This window comes from Orycteropus afer, unplaced genomic scaffold, assembly GCF_000298275.1.
Source record: "Orycteropus afer afer isolate SDZICR_OR568_19922 unplaced genomic scaffold, OryAfe1.0 scaffold00202, whole genome shotgun sequence".
NCBI classification, from domain to species: domain Eukaryota; kingdom Metazoa; phylum Chordata; class Mammalia; order Tubulidentata; family Orycteropodidae; genus Orycteropus; species Orycteropus afer.
In genome coordinates, this window is record NW_006921789.1 from 1,190,839 (window position 1) to 1,211,469 (window position 20,631).

Below are 20,631 nucleotides of genomic sequence, written 5' to 3' on the forward strand. Positions count from 1 at the left end.
AGTCCTCCGTGCAGTTCCTGGCTAGCAGGGTGATTTTTAGGTTAATTCTTAGGTCCTACCACCACTCGGGAATCTCCAAGCTGTCTGTGCCGTCAGGATTGCTCAGGATCGCTGCCAGACCACAGCTCCGTTTGTCTCCTTTTTTGGTATTTTCACGCAACTTCTGCTAGTTGGAGTTTAGTCCACTTGTATATCCTTCCCTTCAAGGCTCAGGAGTCCAGAATTATCTTCTGTGTCTGTGTTAATTGGTTTCCCTTTTCTTTGTTGAAGAGAGTCTGTGCAGTCTTTCTGCCTACTCCACCATCTTGCCAGATCTCCAAGCTTGTAAATCTTTATGGAAGTAGATGGTCTTCTCTTCCTCCATGGAGCAGCTGGTGGGTTTGAACCTCTTGCTTTCTGATTAGTAGGCAAGTATCTTACCCATTATACCACTAGAGCTCATTATGGAGTCCCTGGGTGGAGCACACTTGACTGCTAACTAAAAGATTGCAGGTTGGAAACTATCAAAAGGTACATTGGAAGAAAGGTCTGGCTATATACTTCTGAAAAATCAACAGTGAAGCCTCTATGGATAGTAGTTCTAGTCTGATCCGTGGGAACCAAAACCCCATAAATGCTGGTAGCTTGTCTATCTTGTTCACAGTTTTTGTTTCCCCCAGTATTTAGTTCTATGACTGGCAGTTATTAGGGCCCCAATATATAGTTATTGAATAAATAAATGCATGCATGGATGAATGCACTAGCATTAAAAGGTGCATTAAATATGTCCAGGATACTAGCAGGTAGCATTTAAAAGATGGAATATAAATCAGATTAAGAATGATACAAACTACAAACCCTTAATGGAGTATAGCTTTGACGTCGCCTATGACTCACTAGGACTTTTCTATAAAGATATAGGCAATTTGCTGGCTTTTATGAGTGATTGTACTTATTTCATTGAAATATATTTACTCATTAAACCAGAAGAAATAATCTATATTGAATATCTTATCGGAATTGAGATTCTCTACTTAAAAAGCTGAAGTAAAAGCATAGGCCTCTGGATCATGTGTTATGCAATTGATTCAGATCCAGCTGTTGTGAGCAAGAACAAGCATCAGAACATGTCTACAAGGGCTTTGGCCAAATAAACACCACAGGAAGTAGCTGCCTATGAAAACCTAATACAGTTCCTCTTGACTGCCCCAATGGATTAAAATAAATATTTTTTCTCCCTTTGCCTACATGAAATACCAAGACACACTTTGAAATATCACATTAAATTCAAATATGCCACCAAGACATGCTTAAAACAGCTAATAGTAATGCAATATCTGATGTGTTTTATAGAATTACAAAAATTATCAGGATAATAAATTAGAGCTTTTAAATCTATGTAGCAGCTTGAACTACAATATTGGTACAAGCTGATCTTACAAGTTGTTCCCTACAGAATAGAGTTAATATGATGAAACCAAGTGAAGAAATAGAGAGAAAACACCCACACTTACTTTATTTTTATTGAAGGTAAAAACCACCTGCACACATTTCTATTCAAAGAAAAATGTTCAGTTCCATTTTTCTCTCACAGACAGAAATGTACTCCATAGAACTGGAACTGTTTCTTTTGTTTCTTGTTCTATGAAACTTTGATTTGCATATTTTGGGGCATGTTAAGGTGCTCTCTGTGATTTAGATAGTTTATAAAAAAAATAATTTGATCTCAAATCATAGTTTCTTTATTTCTAAGACTGAAAGCTGCATACCCTTCTGAGAAGTGAGCCATGAGAGGAAGACATTAGCTTGCCTTGTATTAGATAATAAAAAATTCCACAGGGGACGAGTTACATATTATGACATTGTGAATATAAGGCTCATTTGGATTTAATTCATTACTACATCATGTTGCACAGGAAAGCAATTTTTAAGCAATAGAAGTGCACTTCATTTGTAAAGGACCCAGCTATAATACACAATCAGTTATTGAAGACAGAAACTGATTTCCCAAATCAGGCATATAAAATTTAATATATTTGCTCTTCTTATAATGAAAGGGAAGAGAATTTCAATGCCACTTTATTTTTTTCAGATGAGAATGACACTTTTTAAAATTTGAAAAGCATTTTTGCCCGAGAAGCTGACTATAGTTTGACACCATAAAATGAATCAGATGAAGAAAATTATTTAGCATCTTCAATAAGATATTTGGAAATACTTATTAGACATACAGAATATAAGCTCAAATCCTATCCATTCTTAAATACGTCATTATATTAACACATTAAAAATTAAAATATGAGATTCATTTATCAGTGAACTAGGGTAATAGTGGGCATTGACAAGTTTTTTTAAAAAAAAATATCAGTTTCTCATGTTATTCAGTCTAATTCTAAAGACTGACTAAATTATTCTGGAATAAAGAAACCCAGTCAAATTGTATTGGTTTATTCAAATTTAGTGAATGTGTGGTTACATAAGCATCTAAAATTAGGAAACTAAATCATCCACCCACCCATCTGCAATAGCTCTCTGAGAGGGAGGTGGTGAACTTTCATCATCCATTTTTAGACACCTGAATTACCTCTCATGCAACTTTAGTTTCACTTTCATCAGCTAGAAATAACCATTTTTTAATATTTTTGAAATAACTATAAAAAAGTTATTTTCATTTGGCAAAGCTTTGTAGAAATGATATGTTTTAATATGTTTCATTTATTTTTTTTTTTTCTTTAAGCAATCCTTATGAGATTACATAATTAATCTTGGAGGGATAATATTAAAATATATTGCTTAATCTCTAAAGCATGGTTGGGATTTTTAAAATGCAAATATTCAAAGGCCTTGTCTGCCATTTGAATCCTGATTTCACTGACATTAAAAAGTACATGAAAGAAAGAAGCCAGTAAGCAGTTCCCAACCTTTCCATGTTTAACTTATATTGCATGCTACTAAATGTGATCATAACCAACTTTTCCATCTCATGAGTGTCAGGAAGTCAAGTGAATCCACAGGAAACTGACATACCTGAGCCTTGAAGGAAAAGGTTTTTTTTTTGTGTGTGTGTGTGTGTGTGTGTGTGTTTTTTTTTCCCTTGTACTACATCTGACTGATCATGTTCTTTTTCTGGAATGAATAAGATCAAAAAATGAATGGATTAAAACGTATTATTCAATGCAGGAGAGAGATGTAAGAAAAATGGGATGATCCCTAAGGCTGAGCAATTTTCAGGATAGGCAACCAGTCAGCATAGATGACCTTAATATATCTAAAGGAAATACTTAACTGTAGAACAGTGTAAAAAAAAAAAAAAGAATCATTTCATTATTTAATATTTATACCTTTGACTAAGAAAAACAGATTGAATTATGAATTAAGGGTCATTTCATTTTGATCCTTAATAATTTACCCCAAAATCCAAAAAACCAAATCCACACCCATTAAGTCAATTCTGACTTGGACAGAGTAGAAACACTCCTTTAGGTTTCCAAGGCTGTAAATCTTTACAGAAGTAGACTGCCATATATTTCTCATGCAGAGCAGCTGATGGGTATGATTAAACTAATTTTTGGTTGGTAGCTGGGTGCTTTAAGCACTGTACCATGGGTGCTCCTGTAATCTATCCCAGTCCCAATATTTGAAGTTGGATAGATTGGCTGGAAAAGATTAAGAAAAGAAAATTTGCTTAATAGCAAAGTAACTTAATCCCAATATGTAACCACAAGGACAATTTTTTTTTTTTTTTATGCATAAACGTGCATGTGAGAAAGAGAGAGTAAGAGCCAGAGAGAGAGAGAGAGAGGATCCATTGAACCTGTTTTATCATTGAGAAGGTAAAAACAAGCTAGTCGCAAGGGCTGTACCTAGATAGAGATAACCACTTTTTGTTACTACAGGCAATGCAATGGCCTGTGATTGGTATCTGCTTTGCACCTCCTTTCACCTGTAATCATATGAATACCTTTTCATGACATTGTTAGTTTCATTTCTTCTGTATAGAATGAAAGTGTTCTCAAGATAAAACAAAATGTCATTAAAAACTGCAGAGCGCTTGACAGAATGCCTGGAATTTAGCAGACATACATAACATGTTTACATATGAGAAAGCACTCTCTTCAAAAGCAACTTCTTAAAAACCAAAAATTCATGGAAACAATTAGCCCTAGAGACTGGTACACCATCAGATCTGCTGCCTATATAACTATGAGACCAGAATAACTAGATGGTGCCCAGCTACCACTGTCAACCACTTGGAAGGGGATCTATGTAGGAGATCCTGGATAGAGAGGGAGAACAATGTAGAACAAAACTCAAAATCATTTGGAGAACAAAAAAAAGGGGGGGGGGCACAGACCAGGTTTTTTGGTCTGTTAGAACCTGGTGGAACCACTGAGACTATGGCCCCTAGCTGCCTTTCAGGTCTAGAATTGAACCCACACCTGTGGCTTCCAACCAAACAAAAGATAGGCATATGAGTTGAACATTTACCTGAGGTAGATACACTCCTTGGAGAGAAGAATCATGAGAGAAAGAAGGGCTGCTTATGCATAGGGAGACAGTTCAGGGGGCAGTAGTGCACTGAGCGATGGACACAGGGAAGAGGTAATTATCAGGAGGAAGTGGGAGGGGAGCTGTTGCATTGTGGTAAATTGTGGTCAGTGTCATGAGACAAAATGTATGTGAACTGCTGTATGGAAAGTGAATTTGCTCTGTAAATTTTCACCCAAATCACACACACACACACACACACACACACACAAAGCAACTTCTTTGGACATGTTATGAGAAAGTAGATAAAATATGTTCAAAAACCAAATATATAATGTAAAGATTTTAATTTAAAATTGCAAATACAAGTTTTATGGATTGAATTATATCTCCCTAAAATATGTATTGTAAATCCTAACCTAGATCCATATGGTTATAATCCCATTTGGCCACAAATTATCTTTGAGGTAGGATTAGTTGTCAGTGAGGCAGGATTAGTGTGGGGTTTATTTTGAGTCAATCTATTTTGAGATATAAAAGAGATTAAACAAGCAACCTAGGAAGCAGAGGTTGGGAAAGAGGCATACCAAGTCACAAGAAGATTGTCCAAGAGCAGATACTCAAAAGCGACAAGGAGCTTCCAACAGAAAGCAAGCTTTGCCCCAAAGAAAGCATCCTGAATTTGGACTTCTAGCCTTCTAAACAGTGAGATAATAAATGTCCATTTGCTAAAGCAACCCACTGTGGTATTTGTTATAGCAGCACTGAATAACTAAGGCAGAATTTAGTACTGGGGTTAGGGTGCCATTCTAACAGATACCTAAAAATGTGGAAGCAGGTTTGGAATTGGGTAATGAGTGAAGACTGCAAGAGTTTTAAATTGACTAATAACAAAAGCCTAGATTGCCTTGAAAACAGTGTTGGTAGAATTATAGACATCAAAGGCAATTATCATGAGGGCTTAGAAGTAAGTAAGGTGATCTATAAAAAAAGTCTCTATTATTTTAGAGAATACATATGACACCAATAGCAGAATGTTGCCAGAATTGTGGATGTTAATGTGCTTACTGTGGAGCTTTAAAAGAAAATAACATGTGATTGGATAATGGAGGAAGAATGAGGCTTTTTATGCAGTGGCAAAGAATTTGTTTGAATTGTGTTCAAATGTCTGGTGGTGGAGGGTAGAATTTTTAAGTGATGAACTTGAATATTTAGCTGAGGAGATTTCTAAACACTACCTCAAAGGAGCCACATGGTTTCTCCTTGCCATTTGTAGTTACATGCAAAAGAAAGGAGATGAACTTGGAAAAAAAAAAAAAAAATCTTAAAGATTTGGAAAATTCTGTTGTACAAACAGGACACATGTCTTAGAATTTTCACCAGACATGACTACACGATTTTTTGTTGAGGAGATTAAGCCTATGACTGATGGACCTAACTAACTACTACAGCAGAAAACCTATCAGCTTAGATTGAAGGGACAGAGAAAGAAAGGAAAGAACACTGTCTGTTTCTTGGAATTATACAGGCAGGAAACAGGCCAAAGAAGCTACATCCATTGTCCTCCAAGAAAAGAAAAGGATCATTCCTGGAGCAGCTCAGAGATTCAGCAGTACTGTACGAAGGAAAACGGGAAGTAGAGCTATATCACTTTCAAAAGGTGGAGTCATGGTCTTCTAGGTTTAAGAGGCAGATCTTCATCAATTCAGCTGTGCAGTGTGGGGCTGCTATTCACGAATGCCAAGGAGATGGCTTCACTGCCCGAAGCTGCAGGGATGGTGCATTCATGCCCAAGGTACAGAAGAATGGGGCCTGCTAGGGCCAAGGGGGTGAGGTTGCCACTCAGAGGGACTAGGAGAATGGGGCTGCCCAAAGCTGTCATTCCAGTGGGCCTGAAATGTGGAGCCCAGGATCAAGGGACTTCCACCCAGGATCCAGAGGGTATAGACAACACCCAGAGTCTAGAAGGCAAGGTAGTTTCCCAGATGGTATCAAAGAATATGGGATTATTTTCTAGCCTTGAAAAATAATGTAACCTGTTTTCCTGGATTTTGGACTTGCTTGGTGTCTCTTATCCTTTCTTTCCATCCAATGTCTCCCATCTATAAGGGAAATACCCTCGTGCCTGTTACACCATTGTTCTTTGGGAACAGATAACTTGTATCCTGGATTTCATAAATTCACAGATGAAGAGAAATTTTGCCCCAGGATTGAATATGCCTAAAATTTTACCCATATTTGATTTTAATAGTTCAGAGGAGATTTTCGACCTGGAGTTGATTTAAGATTTTTGAGATGATGTGATGGGGTGGATGTGTTTTATATGTGAAAAAGATATGAATTTTGGAGGCCCAAAAATTGGAATGCTATGGACTTAATTGCTCCCCAGAAAAATGTATTGTAAATCTTAACCTCTATGCCTGTATAATCTCATTTGGAAATGGGTTGTTTTGTCATGCCAATGAGGCAGGATTGGTATAGTGTGTATCTTGAATCAATATCTTTTGAGATATAAAAGAAATTAAACAAGCAAGCTGGGGGGCAGAGACTAGGAAAGAGATATGCCAAGCCACAGGATGATTGCCTAGTATCAGAAGCCCAAAAGAGGCAAGGACCTTCCTCCAGAGTCAAACAATAGAGACAGCTTTCCCCTAGAAATAGCACCCTGAATTCAGATTCCTTGCCTCCTAAACTGTGAGAAAATAAATATCTGTTTGTTAAAGTCACCCACTGTGATATTTCTGTTGTAGTAGCCATAGATTAATAAGAATGCATATACATTCTTTTCCATGTATGTATGTATGTGTATGTATGTATGTATGTGTATATATATATATATATATATATATATATATATTCCACATAGAAATGAAGGCTTTAGCAAGAAGTCTGATATTCTGAGTTCATTCTCTCATGCAGTAAAGACTGACTGGGTATCTGCCTACTATGACACAGGTAATGTTCCAGACTCAGTTCATTCTCTACTGCAGAAAGTAATTCATGCCCACAAGAAGAAACAAAATGAAGTACTGGGAGTTGCAAGGAACTAAACTGTATGAGAGATAAAAAAGAGCATCAAGAAGGAGTTGGCTCTTGAGCTAGAACTCAAAGGAAGCATAGATTTTTGAGGTCAGAATTGAGAAGGGTAAGGAGCTCTGGTAGCATAGTGGCTAAAGCACTTGACTGCTAACCAGTAGGCTGGCGGTTCAAACCCACCAGCCACTCCTCGGAAGGAAGGTTGGGCAATCCTACTTCCGTAGTGATACTGCCTCGGAAACCCAAGGAGGGGTCGCTATGAGTCGGGGCCGACTCGACGGCACATAACAACAACTGCCCTGCAGCACTGTGGTGGCCAGCATGTTGCTACAATGCTGGGAGCTATGCCACCAGTATTTCAGACATGACCTCATGTGTTCAGGGTAGCATGGCTATAAACTTTCTCTTTCTATTATTATTTTTTCTTTTTTTTTCTGCTGAGCAGCTGATGGGTTTGAACCATCAAACTTCAGCGTAGCAAATATCTTAGGCATTGCATCACCAGAGCTCTTTAAGGTATAGGTGGTCCTGAGGTAAAGCCTAAGGCATCCCAGGAGTTCAGGCTCAAAGGTAATAGCAGTTTAGGCTTAAAAATTTACCTTTGTCAAAAAGCCTCATTCATTCTATTGGTGGTTGCTCTTCTTTGCCTATTACCTCATGTGAAGGGTATAAGCTTTCATCTTTGAGTTGAATCCATTGAGTAAAAAGAAATAATGTCATTGTGCATAACATTTAGAAACTAACTTAAGCATCTGCCTTATCTAAAGGCCAGAGTAATGAAATACTATGCATAATTAAGTAAATCTTAAATGATGTATTCCTTTTGTGATTAAATGTAAAGCAATATATGTTTGGCATCTGGAAAAAGCAATGACAAATAGCGCTTTTTTTTTCCTTTCTTCTAGGAACCGTCACTCTATTAGTATTATGGGTGGTAAGTGTGGACGTGGAGGAAGAAAGGAAAACACTGTATGCACAAGAAAGAAGATAGTATTATAAAAGTAAACAAACTAAGTGCTTGGATCAAAAAAGTGGTCAGAGAAATAGCACAGCTGCTTATTTTTTTTATATCAAGAGATGGTTAAATTAAGGCATTTGAGTAAATTATTTCATGTCTAGATAGCTTGAACAGTTTTCCTCCATTTAGATGATCAACTTATAATGAGAAAGACCATAAAAATTTCATTGATATTAATAAGCAGGGGTCTAACATTTGGATCCACTGACATTATGAGATAGCCATGAGTCTAGGGTTCTTGTGGCAGCTAGTTGTCCTTGTAAAATGTATGGAATTATTTTCCTTTCCTACTTAAGTAAACCTAATTCTTACAATGTGATCCAGCATAGGGATAATACAGGTTAAGAATGTCTACCTCTGATCAATTAATAATGCTTGCCAAGAATGTTGGGTTGAGAAGGATTTGAAGCAAGATCTGGGTACAATTAAAAATGACTGTAATGACTATTAAGGGCATCAAGACACACAAAACAGGATGTAATTATATGCAGCAAATTAGCCTTCCCATCCACAGGGTTTAATGCCACTAAACCCAGTAAACCTAGGTAGGATATTTATATAAATATAAATAATAAAGTATTATTTATTGCCAGAAGTTGAGGGAGGAGGAGGAAGTGAAAGAAGAAGGAGAAAAAGCAGAAGTAGAAGGAGATAGATTTTAAAAATATATTTCAGAAGAAAGAAAACAAACTATTTGGGAATCCATTTCAATTTATCTTTTTAAATAAGTAATTACTAAAATATGCCTATGTTTAAAACAACATTGGGTATTAACTAAGTTCCAGACACAGTCTCATTCATCATGGTATTGTTGAAGATAATTTATGATATTTCTTAAACTTTTTGAAGAGTTAATCACCAGCTAAGAAAATATGGTGTTTTACTTCTATTTATAAAGAGCATTTCACAGTTTAACATAACTCATGCTGTTTTACTGCACCCAGTCAGATAATGATGAGAAATATTGTCCCTGCCCAAATAATGGAGCCATTTTTAAAATAGATAAATCTGTAGAGATTTTATTATTCCATTTCATATTATTTGTTGACTTAACCAGTAAAACATCTACTCCTAAATAAAATCCAAAAATAAGTGATATCATACATAAGGGGGGTACTGAGTAGTTTATCACTACAGTATTTTAGTTTCTGAACCTATAAAAGCTTTAGGAAGAAGCTTATAAGAGTCATAGGGAAAATACGTTGAGAAGTTGACACATGGAAAAAAAAAATACAAATGATCAATTAACACGTATAAAGGGCATGGGGACAGCATCTTCTGACCTCCTCTAATTTCATTAGTGGGAATCACCATCAGCAGCATCAGCCCAGGACTGATTCCTGTGAGGTAGAGGTCAGACATGCCACCATCCTCTAAGTTTTATACCAATTCTAACATCAATCGTCCCTCCCACAGCACTCTCTACTTCTCTGCTGTGTTTGGTAATTTGTTGCAATGGTCACTCAGAACTCACAGACCATACTCATGATTATAGGGTTTATTAGGGAAGTAGAAAGTCACAACTCAGGCTCAGGACCAACTGCTCAGGGTACAATTCTTTAATCAGGACAGTGTCCCCTTTGCCGTGCTCATAGGCATGACTCTTTTTGGCCCTTGGCCTCTTAGTCTGGCCTCTGCCCTGATGAGGCAAGTGTTGCAAAGCTCTTTTAGCTCTGCCAGTAAGCACTCAGCTTTCTTGCTCCATGGGAGAGCAAGCCTGCCACTCTTTCTCCCACCAAGCTGTTGGTTCTGCTGTCAGCCTCTCTGCCATCATTTCACCACAAGGATATCAGGTCCAAGAACCACTCCACTCTCAGTTCTTCTCTGTCTTGATGAGAATGAGATTCTACTTTCTGCCTCTGGCAGGACTCATTTTAAGCCAAGTGGAATGACAAACCTGACCAATCCCCACATTAGGGCTCCATGCATCTTATGTCCATGGTCCCACCCCCACAGGGGTGCCATATACATTATTTTCATACTAACATATTATCCAATACGCTTAGTAGGCCACAAAGCACCTCACATTTACATGGTTCCACCTAGTCATCTGGTGAGAGTTACAGAGATCTTAGCTAGAAGAGCCATACTAAGTAAACCACTGCATCATAGCATATGAAAGATTCTCAGCATTATTTTGTTCTATCTAAAAAAATGGGAGCTCTGGTTAGCATAGTGCCTAAGGCACTTGACTGCTAACCAGAAGGCTGGCAGTTCAAACCCACCAGCCACTCCTCGGAAAAAAGATGGGGCAATCACCTTCCATAGTGATACTGATTCAGAAACCCAAGGAGGGGTAGCTATGATTCGGATCCGACTCGACAGCACATAACAACAACAACAACATCTAAAAATATATATAATAATTTAAAATAATATAATGATGATTTAGAAAGCTGGTACTTCTGCAAGGCAATTTGGTAACACAGCAAAAATCTGAAAATAACTAACCTCTCTGAAGCTTGATCTGCTTCTAGGAATTTATCAGAATGGAATAATTAAATAAGTTCACAAATATTTATTACAAGCATATTTATAGGATAACCTACATGTCCATCCATAGGGAACCGTTTACATAAATTACATGACACTGATATGATAGAATATAAGGCAGTGTTTTAAAATCATGATTTTAATATACATTTATTGGCTTGAAAAATCATTCTGAATATATATTTAAGTGAAAAAGAAATTCTACAGCAGATTATAAAAGAATAATGTGGTATAATGATAGGGGCACATAGATTTGCTAAGAGATAAGGAAAAAAAGTGGGAAAACTGGTAGGATTATGTTTTTTTATTTTATTCTTTATAACTGTCTGCATATATTGTATTATATTTAGGAAAAAAAAATCCTGTTCTTTCCACTTAAAAAAAAAAAAACGATATTTTCCAAAATTAGGACACAACACATTTTCTCTTTTTCTTCTCACCATTTCTCAGCACCTACAGCTGTCAAAAGGCATATACATTCCTGTATTCAAACATATAGTTAATCACATTTTTCATCCACTTCAAATAACTTATTACAATATGATAATTACTAACCTATTTTCAAGTTTGCAACATATTTTTTACTCTGTTCAGCAGTGTGCTTATAGTCTTTAGTATGTATGTACATATATATGTATGATATGTATGTCATTCACTCAAAAATACTTAATAAAGGGTTAGTGACTTTATAATAGGAGCAAAACTTTGTACCTATCACAGCCAAAGCTTCTTTTAAGTTAAAGAGCTCCCTCAATAGGCTGAGGTAAAAATGTTTGTTGTAAGGTGGCATATAAGATGATTGACATCCCAACAAGGAGTTTAGGTAGTTCAGTGATTAAGGCCTTCGGCTGCTAACCAAAAGGTCAATGGTTCAAATCCATCAGCCGCTCCATGGGAGAAAGATGAGCCAGTCTGCTTCTGTAAGGATTTACAGCCTTGGAAACACTGTGGGGTAGTTCTACTTTGACTGAGTCATAATCAACTTGATAGCAGTAGTTTTGGGTTTGATTTTGACATCCCAAATGGCCTAGACTGATTACGACAGGAATAAACACTTGACATACTGTCACAAAAACCTTTCATTCCAAATAAATAATAATCACATTTCAAGCCAAGTAATAGGAATTGGTGAATAAACTATTGGAGAATATAGCAGTTGTTACTGTGAGGAGAACTCAGAATATTTTCCTAGACTTTGACTTGCTTACTTTCGACTCTGTGTGGATGGACTGATGCCACTGGAGAAGAACATCATGTTTGGTAAAGTAAAGGTCCAGTTAAGATGAAGGGAACCCTCAACAAGACAACCTGACACAATGACCACAATGATGGACAAAAATGTAACAAAAATCATGAAGATGTCACAGGACTGGGCAACATTTTCTTTTCTTTTTTTGTTCTATAACACATGAAATGACCATCAGTCAGAGCTGACTTGGTGTCAATTAACAACAACAACATTGATAGAAAAAGTAAGAAGACACACAAAAACTAATACAGATGGAAAGGGAGTTAAGTTATTTTTCTGCTTTACCATTTCAGTGAAAATCAGAAAACTTGGGCTACTGAGGTCCCTTGAGCTGATGGGATCAAGATTTCGTATCAGTAAGGCCTAATCAAATGAATGGTTTCTGTTCATAGGTTAGCATGTGAGCCAGCTTCTTGTTTTGCCACTTACAATAAACTTGTGTTATCTAAGTATCAATTGTCCCAAGTCAGCAAAAACATATATTAAATGAACCTTTAATGACTTATTTTGAATTTGATATATTTTCCTTATTATATGAATATATCTTTTCAGTGGTAGAATTCTCACTTTCCATGGGAGAGTATCAGGTTATCAAATTCAACTCCCAGCCAATGGTCCTCGTGTACAGCTACCATCTCTCTGTCAGTGGAAACCTGTGTGTTTCTATGATGTAGAACAAGTTTCAGCTGAGTTTCTCAACTAAGCTGCACTATCAAGAAAGGCCTGGTGCTCTACTTTTAAAAAGCAGGCAATGAAAATCCCATGAATCCCAAAAGTCTGATCCTCCACTGATCATGGGAATGGCACAGGACAGGAAGTAGTTCATATCATTGCACTTCAGGTTGCCATGAGTTGGGGCAACTCAATGGCAGCCATCAACATTACGCTCCATAGGGTTTTCTTGGCTATAATCTTTACAGAAGCTGATACTTTGATATTTTCTTTCACATTACTACTTGGTGGGTTCAAAGTAATCTTTTCATTAGAGGTGAATACAAACTTTGCCAACAGCCTACACAGGGGGGAAAAAAAAAAGGGAATAATCCTGTAACCTATGAGTCAATGAGTTTTCTGAATAGCAACAAGTGAAGCATATGTAGTAGTGACTGAGAGAAACTGATATACAAACACACACACATTTACACACATAACAACATGGTTTTCATATCCCTATGCTAATTTTGACCATAATGTTTCCAAACACTATCAAGTTTAACCAAACTTCTGATGGATTTTTTTAGTTGATATGATCCCACATACTTGGCTTCAGTAAACCTTTTATGTGGACTTCATTACTAGATAACTAGGTTCTTAAATTGTGATGTGCAGCCATACATCTAGGATTATAAATCAACAGATTATTACATTTTTTTTCTAAAACATCACACATAGAAATAACACACATGAAATTCCTGCATTGAACAAGTCAGACTTGAAATGTAACCATAAAGCAAGGTTTTCCTTGTTTTTTTTTTTTTTTTTTTTTTTTTGCCCATTTATATCCTAGGGCCATAGTCCTGGGGGCCCACCAGACTCTAACAGACCACTCATTCTGGTCATTATTTTTTTTTTGTTTTTTTTTTAATTCCACTGCCCATTTATATTTATTCAATGGTAGTAACTCTTTCTTTGTTCCTGGATGAAAACTCAGGCAGTCTGGTCACTGTTAAGTATTTCAGTTTCCTCTGCTGAATAATTAAGGTGTCCAGTATCATTTGATAGTGAGAACCCTGAATTCAGTTTAACAATAACAGTTCTCACTTTTCCCATCTTTGACCAATTCTAGATCATTAACTCTGCAGTCATGGAAGGGAGGATAGTCAGCCTATTTCCTGATTTATGTTTCTATATCTTCTCTCATAGAACTACTTCCTTTCAGAGAATAGGAAAGGGTGGGGGTAAGTAAGTTCTCACGTGATGGGTGCTCTCCTAATAGGCATGGTATTCTCTGAACTTCACAGGAGTTATCACTTGCCTTCTTCTCTTGTGCATGTTTTGTAGGTTCTTGGAAGTCCATCCATCCCATGACTGGGGACATCTCACCTCTCTTTGACACAGGAATTTAAGGCTTACTCCTTCCTTAGCTCCCAGGCATCTGACTAAACCTTTGGTTTCTCCCTGAGAAGGTCTATTCAGCCTTCCAGAAAGTTCTCTTGGAAGAGATCTACAAGACTCTCCTTCAGTTCTCTCTCAAATGACCTGTATAGAGTCCATAGAAATAAGCTATGCTATAGGTCACTACACAACCACTATCCTTTTGTTTCTCAATCAGTGACTAGACAGTCCATCTCAAATCTCTTAGAGTTCTCAGGTGTCATTATATGTACGACACATAAAAAGTTCTTCCAAACAGTTCTGTTGATAGTCCCCACATAAACACTGGTTCTAAGCCTTTCTCCCTGTGAAGAGATGAAATTTTACAACATGCTGACAGCTCTCTCCAAAAGTCTCTTTCTTCACTTTCCAATTTCTTAGCATCTCCAACATCTCATGAATAATCATCTCAGGGTTGTAAAACTGGTTTATTGCTTCCCTCCACCCCCACCCCAAGTTCTTCACACTTGTCTCAACTAGAAATGGACCATCAATTGTCTTAAAGGCTCAGCTAGGATTCAAGCATCACTAGTATCATTTCAACATATTTACAGTATCCGGTTTTGATATGCATTGTCACATATTTAAGATCAGAACACAAACATATTCTTAGTAATCACAAACTTATATATAATATGAAAAAATAATTATCTTTTAATAATATATAATGTATTTATGATAACAATTATATTATCATAAGTTGTTTATATATTATTATTAAATGAAAAATACTAATATAACAAAGGCAGTTTTCAAAATACATAATATAATCGATCAGTCTAACAATTTCACATCCATTCATAAATTTCCTCACTTAGAAAATTCTTATTAAATGTTTGCTAAAGATGAGAGTCTAGTGCAAGGTTTACCCATTCACTCATGGAGTCTGCAATATAGTCTTACTAAAAAATAAAATGAAAAAAATATATATTGTCAAGTGTTAAGATGTGTAAGAAGACCTGACATAGCTTTAGGGCATGGATAAGAATGGAGAACTAAGAGAGTAAACCAAAACCCAAAATCACTGCCGTGGAGTCAGATCCAACTCATAGCGACCCTCCTTGGGTTTCTGAGGCAGTATCTTTATGGAAGTAGGCAGGGATTTCATGTGTGCACTCATATGCCTTAGGCCCTAGGCCACCAGAGTAGAGAGATAATCGATGAAAAAAAGTAATGGGCCTGTAAGAGCCCAGAATTGATTGTAAATTGAGAAAAGTAACTTTAGGAATCTGTGATATACAGAAATCTGGCTAAGGTGGCTTAGTAAGCACGGGAATTAATAATAAGGCATATATTAGCTTGATAATTGGGAGAAAAGTTGTCTTTAGACAAGGACTTATGATTTAGAGTAAGTTACTGTAATTGTATTTGCATCTAAATTATTTTTCCAAGAAAGTTCTGTTTCTCAATTAAAAAAGAAAGAAAGAAAGAAAAGAAAATGATAGATATTTAATGGAGCATAATTGTCAATCTGTATCCAACCACCAAATACTACCCGTAAGTATAATTCTTGGTGATTATATTTATTAACTGTTTTCATAATATGTCTACTTTTATTGATTTTGTAGTTTAAGAGGAAAATGTAAGCTTTTTTCTCATGCTGTGTCTATTTCAAGGAAACTATACTTGTTTATATTTATTTTTTCATTTTAATTTTAGAACCATCTACCTATTTGCAAAAAGGACAAGTCAGCTTTTAAAGATGTATACAATTCTGGGAAAAAAAGTAAGTAAGGCAAAAACAAAGAAATATAAGGCAACAAAATAAAAATATAGCTTAGTTAGTAAATAATATGCATGTCATGAAATTTTATGCAAGTTCAATGCAAATTTTACCATGAATCTACTATTAGTCAAAGTGAAGAGGGAAACAGGGTACGCTCTAAGATTCCCTTTGTCCATAAATTTAAAAAAATAACCAGTTGTTCAGGAAAAATATAATTTTTCTTAATATTATGAAGAAATTAATTCATGGATCCAATTACAGAAAACACTTTTGTAATAGAATGAATGGCCACCATAAAGCTATAAACAAAGTTTTACAAGGTTTTTCTGTTTTGTTTCTTTGGTTCTTTTAAAATAACATCTCTTCTGCCACTTAGATACAGTTGCAACTTGCTCTTCCCTATTTTACCCTACTTTGCAGGGTGCTGGTTCCTTCAAGAGGAGAGACCCAGGCTGAATCTGCAATTTTCCTGCTGGGTTCAGCCAGAGGGAGGCACTGATAGGAGAATGGAGGACAAGTAAAGGGGGGAAAAAAGAAAGAAGCCAAGCTCACTATCCCCAAGTCAGTTCCAACTCATTGTGACCCCTCCTTGGGTTCCTAAGGCGGTATCTCTACGGAAGTAGATTGCCCAGACTTCCTTCTGAGGAGTAACTGGTGGGTTTGAACCACCAGCCTTCTGGTTAGCAGTCAAATTCCTTAGGTACTACACCACCAGACCTCTCAGAGAAAGGAAAAAGCTAGCATATTTTTCAGTGTCTCTGTCTTCAGTGGTGGCTGAAGCTGAGTCTTCTTTGGATCTTTTGTTTGCAGAAATTTCCAGTTGCTATCAATTTACTCCAATCCTCTTGTCCCTTCAGCCTATGTTTCATAATAGTTTCATGTTGTTGCTAATCTCTGGACTCAGTTTCCTTTCCCTTGTTACAGAATTCTCAGCTCTTCACTAATGGAACCATTTTCTACTTATAATGTCTTCTGCTTTAAATGTTCAGGGAGTTTTCTGTTGTCCTGCTTGAATCCTGACCACTATATTCACTCATTCTAAAACAATGACTTTTCTTTCAGGCTTAATTCAATACAAACACATTTACCTGGCAAAATAACATGCAATGTGTTGTTACTTGCATGTTAACTTTTCCAGGGATCCTTAGGTAATAATGAAAAGCAGACACAGAAAGGTGAAGAAAAGAAAATCCCATTAGTCACTATTCACTCACACATGATCTTTAGTAAGAAGATTATAATTGACCAACACCTACACACCAGATATGTCAGACATGGATTAAGCTATACATCTTCAGTGAGTGTGGTCTCCTGGGAAGAACCCTAAAATTGCCAATATCTTGGTCATAATAAACCACCATAGCTTGAAAGGATTTTCCTGGAGAAACAACATTCCATGTATACCACCTACCTTCAGACTACATGAATGATTTAGTGCCTAAGGCATTTGACTGCTAACTGGAAGGTTGGAGGTTCAAACCCACCAGCCACTCCTCGGAAGGAAGACTGGGCAATCCATTTCTGTAGACATACAGCATTGGAAACCCAAGGGGGGTGTCGCTATGGGTCAGAATCGACTTGATGGCAGTCAATTTTTTTGTTTTTGTTTTTTAACCCATCAATGAAAGTATGGAAGATATATATATATATAAGAAGCCAATATTTTGTCTTCCCCTTCCAGTTCTTCATTTGCTAAATATGGAAACTAAAGGATTCTTTAAAAATCAACATATATGCTAATAACATAACAACAACAAAAACTTTCAAGTTACCAACTAACACGTGTTACTATAAGACATGAGTGAAGCTTTTCACAAGAAATCAGAATTAAGACTAAATATGTTCTTAAAGTTTAACTTAAAAATGAACACAAACACATTCTATCTAGAGAGGTCATATATAAACTTACCTTAAAGAGAGAGATGAACTGTTAAAAGTGTCTAATGTGTATAACACTATGTTGAAATAGAAACACACTTACTGAAAAGTTCATGGATACAGAAGACCCATCTTGCCAGTGCCCACCTTAGATCATGACCACAGGAGGCAGTTCTTCAGCCACTGAAGTAGCTGTATTTTACTCTGATATCATTAAAATTTTCAATCATATGGTTAATGTCCTAGATTTTACTTAACATATATATTGCAAACTTTACATATCAATTTAGCCTAGCCATGTTTCTCAAGAGGGAAAAAAAAAAAAAACATTTCTTGGAAGATCAATTATTGAGCCTCTATAATGATTCTCATTGATGCAATTCTGACCCCGTAGGACAGTAGAACTGCACCATAGCCTTGCAAGGCTGTAATCTTTACAGAAGTAGACTCTACATCTTTCTCCTATGGAATAGCTGATGGGTTCAAAACACCGCCCCTTTGGTTAACAGCCACGTGCTTAACCACTGCGCCATTAGAGCTCCTTGTGAACCTCCATGTTGTTATTGTTATGTGCCGTTGAGTGGGCCCTGACTCATAGCAACCACTCCTTGGGTTTCCGAGGCAGTATCACTACGGAAGTAGATTGCCCAACCTTCCTTCCAAGAAGTGGCTGGTGGGTTTGAACCTCCAGCCTTCTGGTTAGCAGTCAAATGCCTTAGGCACTATGCTACCAGAGCTCCCTGTGAACCTCTATAGTAGTAATGATTTTAATTATTAATAAAATAGCATCATGAATTTGTATTACAGTGCCATAAACCTGAAAATCTGCACACACACACATACACACCCATGAGTAGTATCTATTCTTGGTTTGCTGGCAAGTTAGGTTTCTCAGCTTGCAAGATGCCTGTAAACCATGGCAAAAGTACAACTGAAAGACCACCCCGTGAAATCCCTAGAGATCCCTTTCCCAGGTAATGCATCCTCCTAATCCATTTCTTCTACACTTACCTAAATGACTTCTTAATATTTTCTGCTTGAATTGCTTTCAGAATCTCTTGGTATATCTGAGGATCATCTGTTCCCGAAGATGTAGCATTTGAAGGGCAAGTTTTATGTGTATAATAACCTATCAAAAGTCCAAAAATAAATAAAATGGTTGCTGTGCAAAATATTTTCAAAAGGCGGCAAAAGTTGCAGCGGTTGCTCTTTGGTGCAGATCTTGTATAACTAGTAACATAGTCAGATTCTTCTTGTAGTCTCTGGAATCTTCCTTTGGGTGAAGTTGCTGGTTGAATGGAATCAAGATTAAGGTCCTCAGTTTCTGAATGCCCCAGGTTCTGATTCTCAGCACCCTCCTGCTGGAACTGATCAAAACCAGGCTCCTCCAGCTCCTTCTCCATGTCCCACTCTAGGTCAAGGGCAGTGGCTTGAAGGTCATCATTGTCTAAGTACTGTGAGTGTCCTGGAACTCTCTGATCTACATTAACTTTCTGATAGGCCATTTTTTTACCTGTGAAAATAAGAGAGATGTAGTTTCTTTAAACAAACTAAAACCTCATAAGATGAAAACAAAACTATAAATCATACCAGTGTTTCTAAAATTTTAGTAATTATAATCAGAGAAGATATCTTTCTGATAGAAAAATCTTATATTAACTAATTAATCTTATTTTTATTGTTTTAACTATAGAAGAAGATAATAAAAATAAAAATAGAAGGGATTTGGTGGGAACGATTATGAAAACATTTAACAATTATATATACTATTAGTCTTTGAAGCTCAGAAGAATAAACAAGCAAAGTCACAATTGTGTAATATTGATAGATAATGTATTATTCTGAAGGGAAAATTTTAAATGTTTAAAAGTTAGCAATTGTGTTTTCAAAATTAAGTCTGGTAATGTAAATCACTCCTTTCACTACCTTTCAGCCAAACAACAGACAGGCTGAACAACTACACTAGGAAGACACACTCCTTAGAACAATCAACCATGGAAGATCACAAGGGCAGCATTTGCACAAGGAGAAACCTAGGGAAGCAGGAAGGCATGGGCAGGAAGGACACATGGAAGGAGTGTCCATAAGGAGGAAGTAGGAGGAGAGCTGTGGTATTGTAGTAAGTGTCACAAAACAGAATGTGCACAAACTGTGGAAGGTGAAACGAATCTGTTTTGTAAAATTTCATCCAAATCACAATAAAACATTTAAAAAAACAAATTCAAAGGCAAAAGCAACAAAACTATAATTTGGTAAATTAACGGGAAAAGAGAGTCTGGAATGATTTATATTACCAGACTTAATTTTGAAAACACAAATTCAGGATAGGAATAAACAGAATCACTGCTCAAAATACTAATTCTAATGAAATAGCAAAACAAAATATGGTGTATTATATAGTTATAAGTTACCAAAAGGATTGGAAAAATTTAAAGCTATCACAGAGGACCAAGATGTTTCAAGGAATTAGTGACATGAATTGGCCTGGCTCGGTGAACTTTAAATAAATGTTTGGGATGGCAGAAGTCCAAAGAGGAAGGCTTTTGCCAGGCTGGGAGAGTTTGGTTTCATAACCTTGCTAGAGAAGTGGCAGATGGAGGTTGTTCTCCCCTACACAGTTCTAGATGACAGTTGGCTGTGCCCTGCAGAGTGGGTTAGAATAACTTGACT

The 20,631-nt window shown here is 36.6% G+C and overlaps 1 protein-coding gene across 1 annotated transcript in view; it reads right to left on the reverse strand.

Annotated features, from left to right (window-relative positions):
* Positions 1–20,149, reverse strand: part of NAALADL2 (N-acetylated alpha-linked acidic dipeptidase like 2) — a 1,092,303-nt gene extending 1,072,154 nt beyond the window's left edge. Inside the window, exons 1-2 of the mRNA XM_007948094.2 lie at positions 20,092–20,149; positions 18,973–19,474 (exon numbers count right to left, since the gene is read on the reverse strand). Coding sequence (XP_007946285.2) covers positions 18,973–19,474; positions 20,092–20,149 — 560 coding nt within the window. The remainder of the gene's footprint in view (positions 1–18,972; positions 19,475–20,091) is intronic.
* Positions 20,150–20,631: the final 482 nt, after the last annotated feature.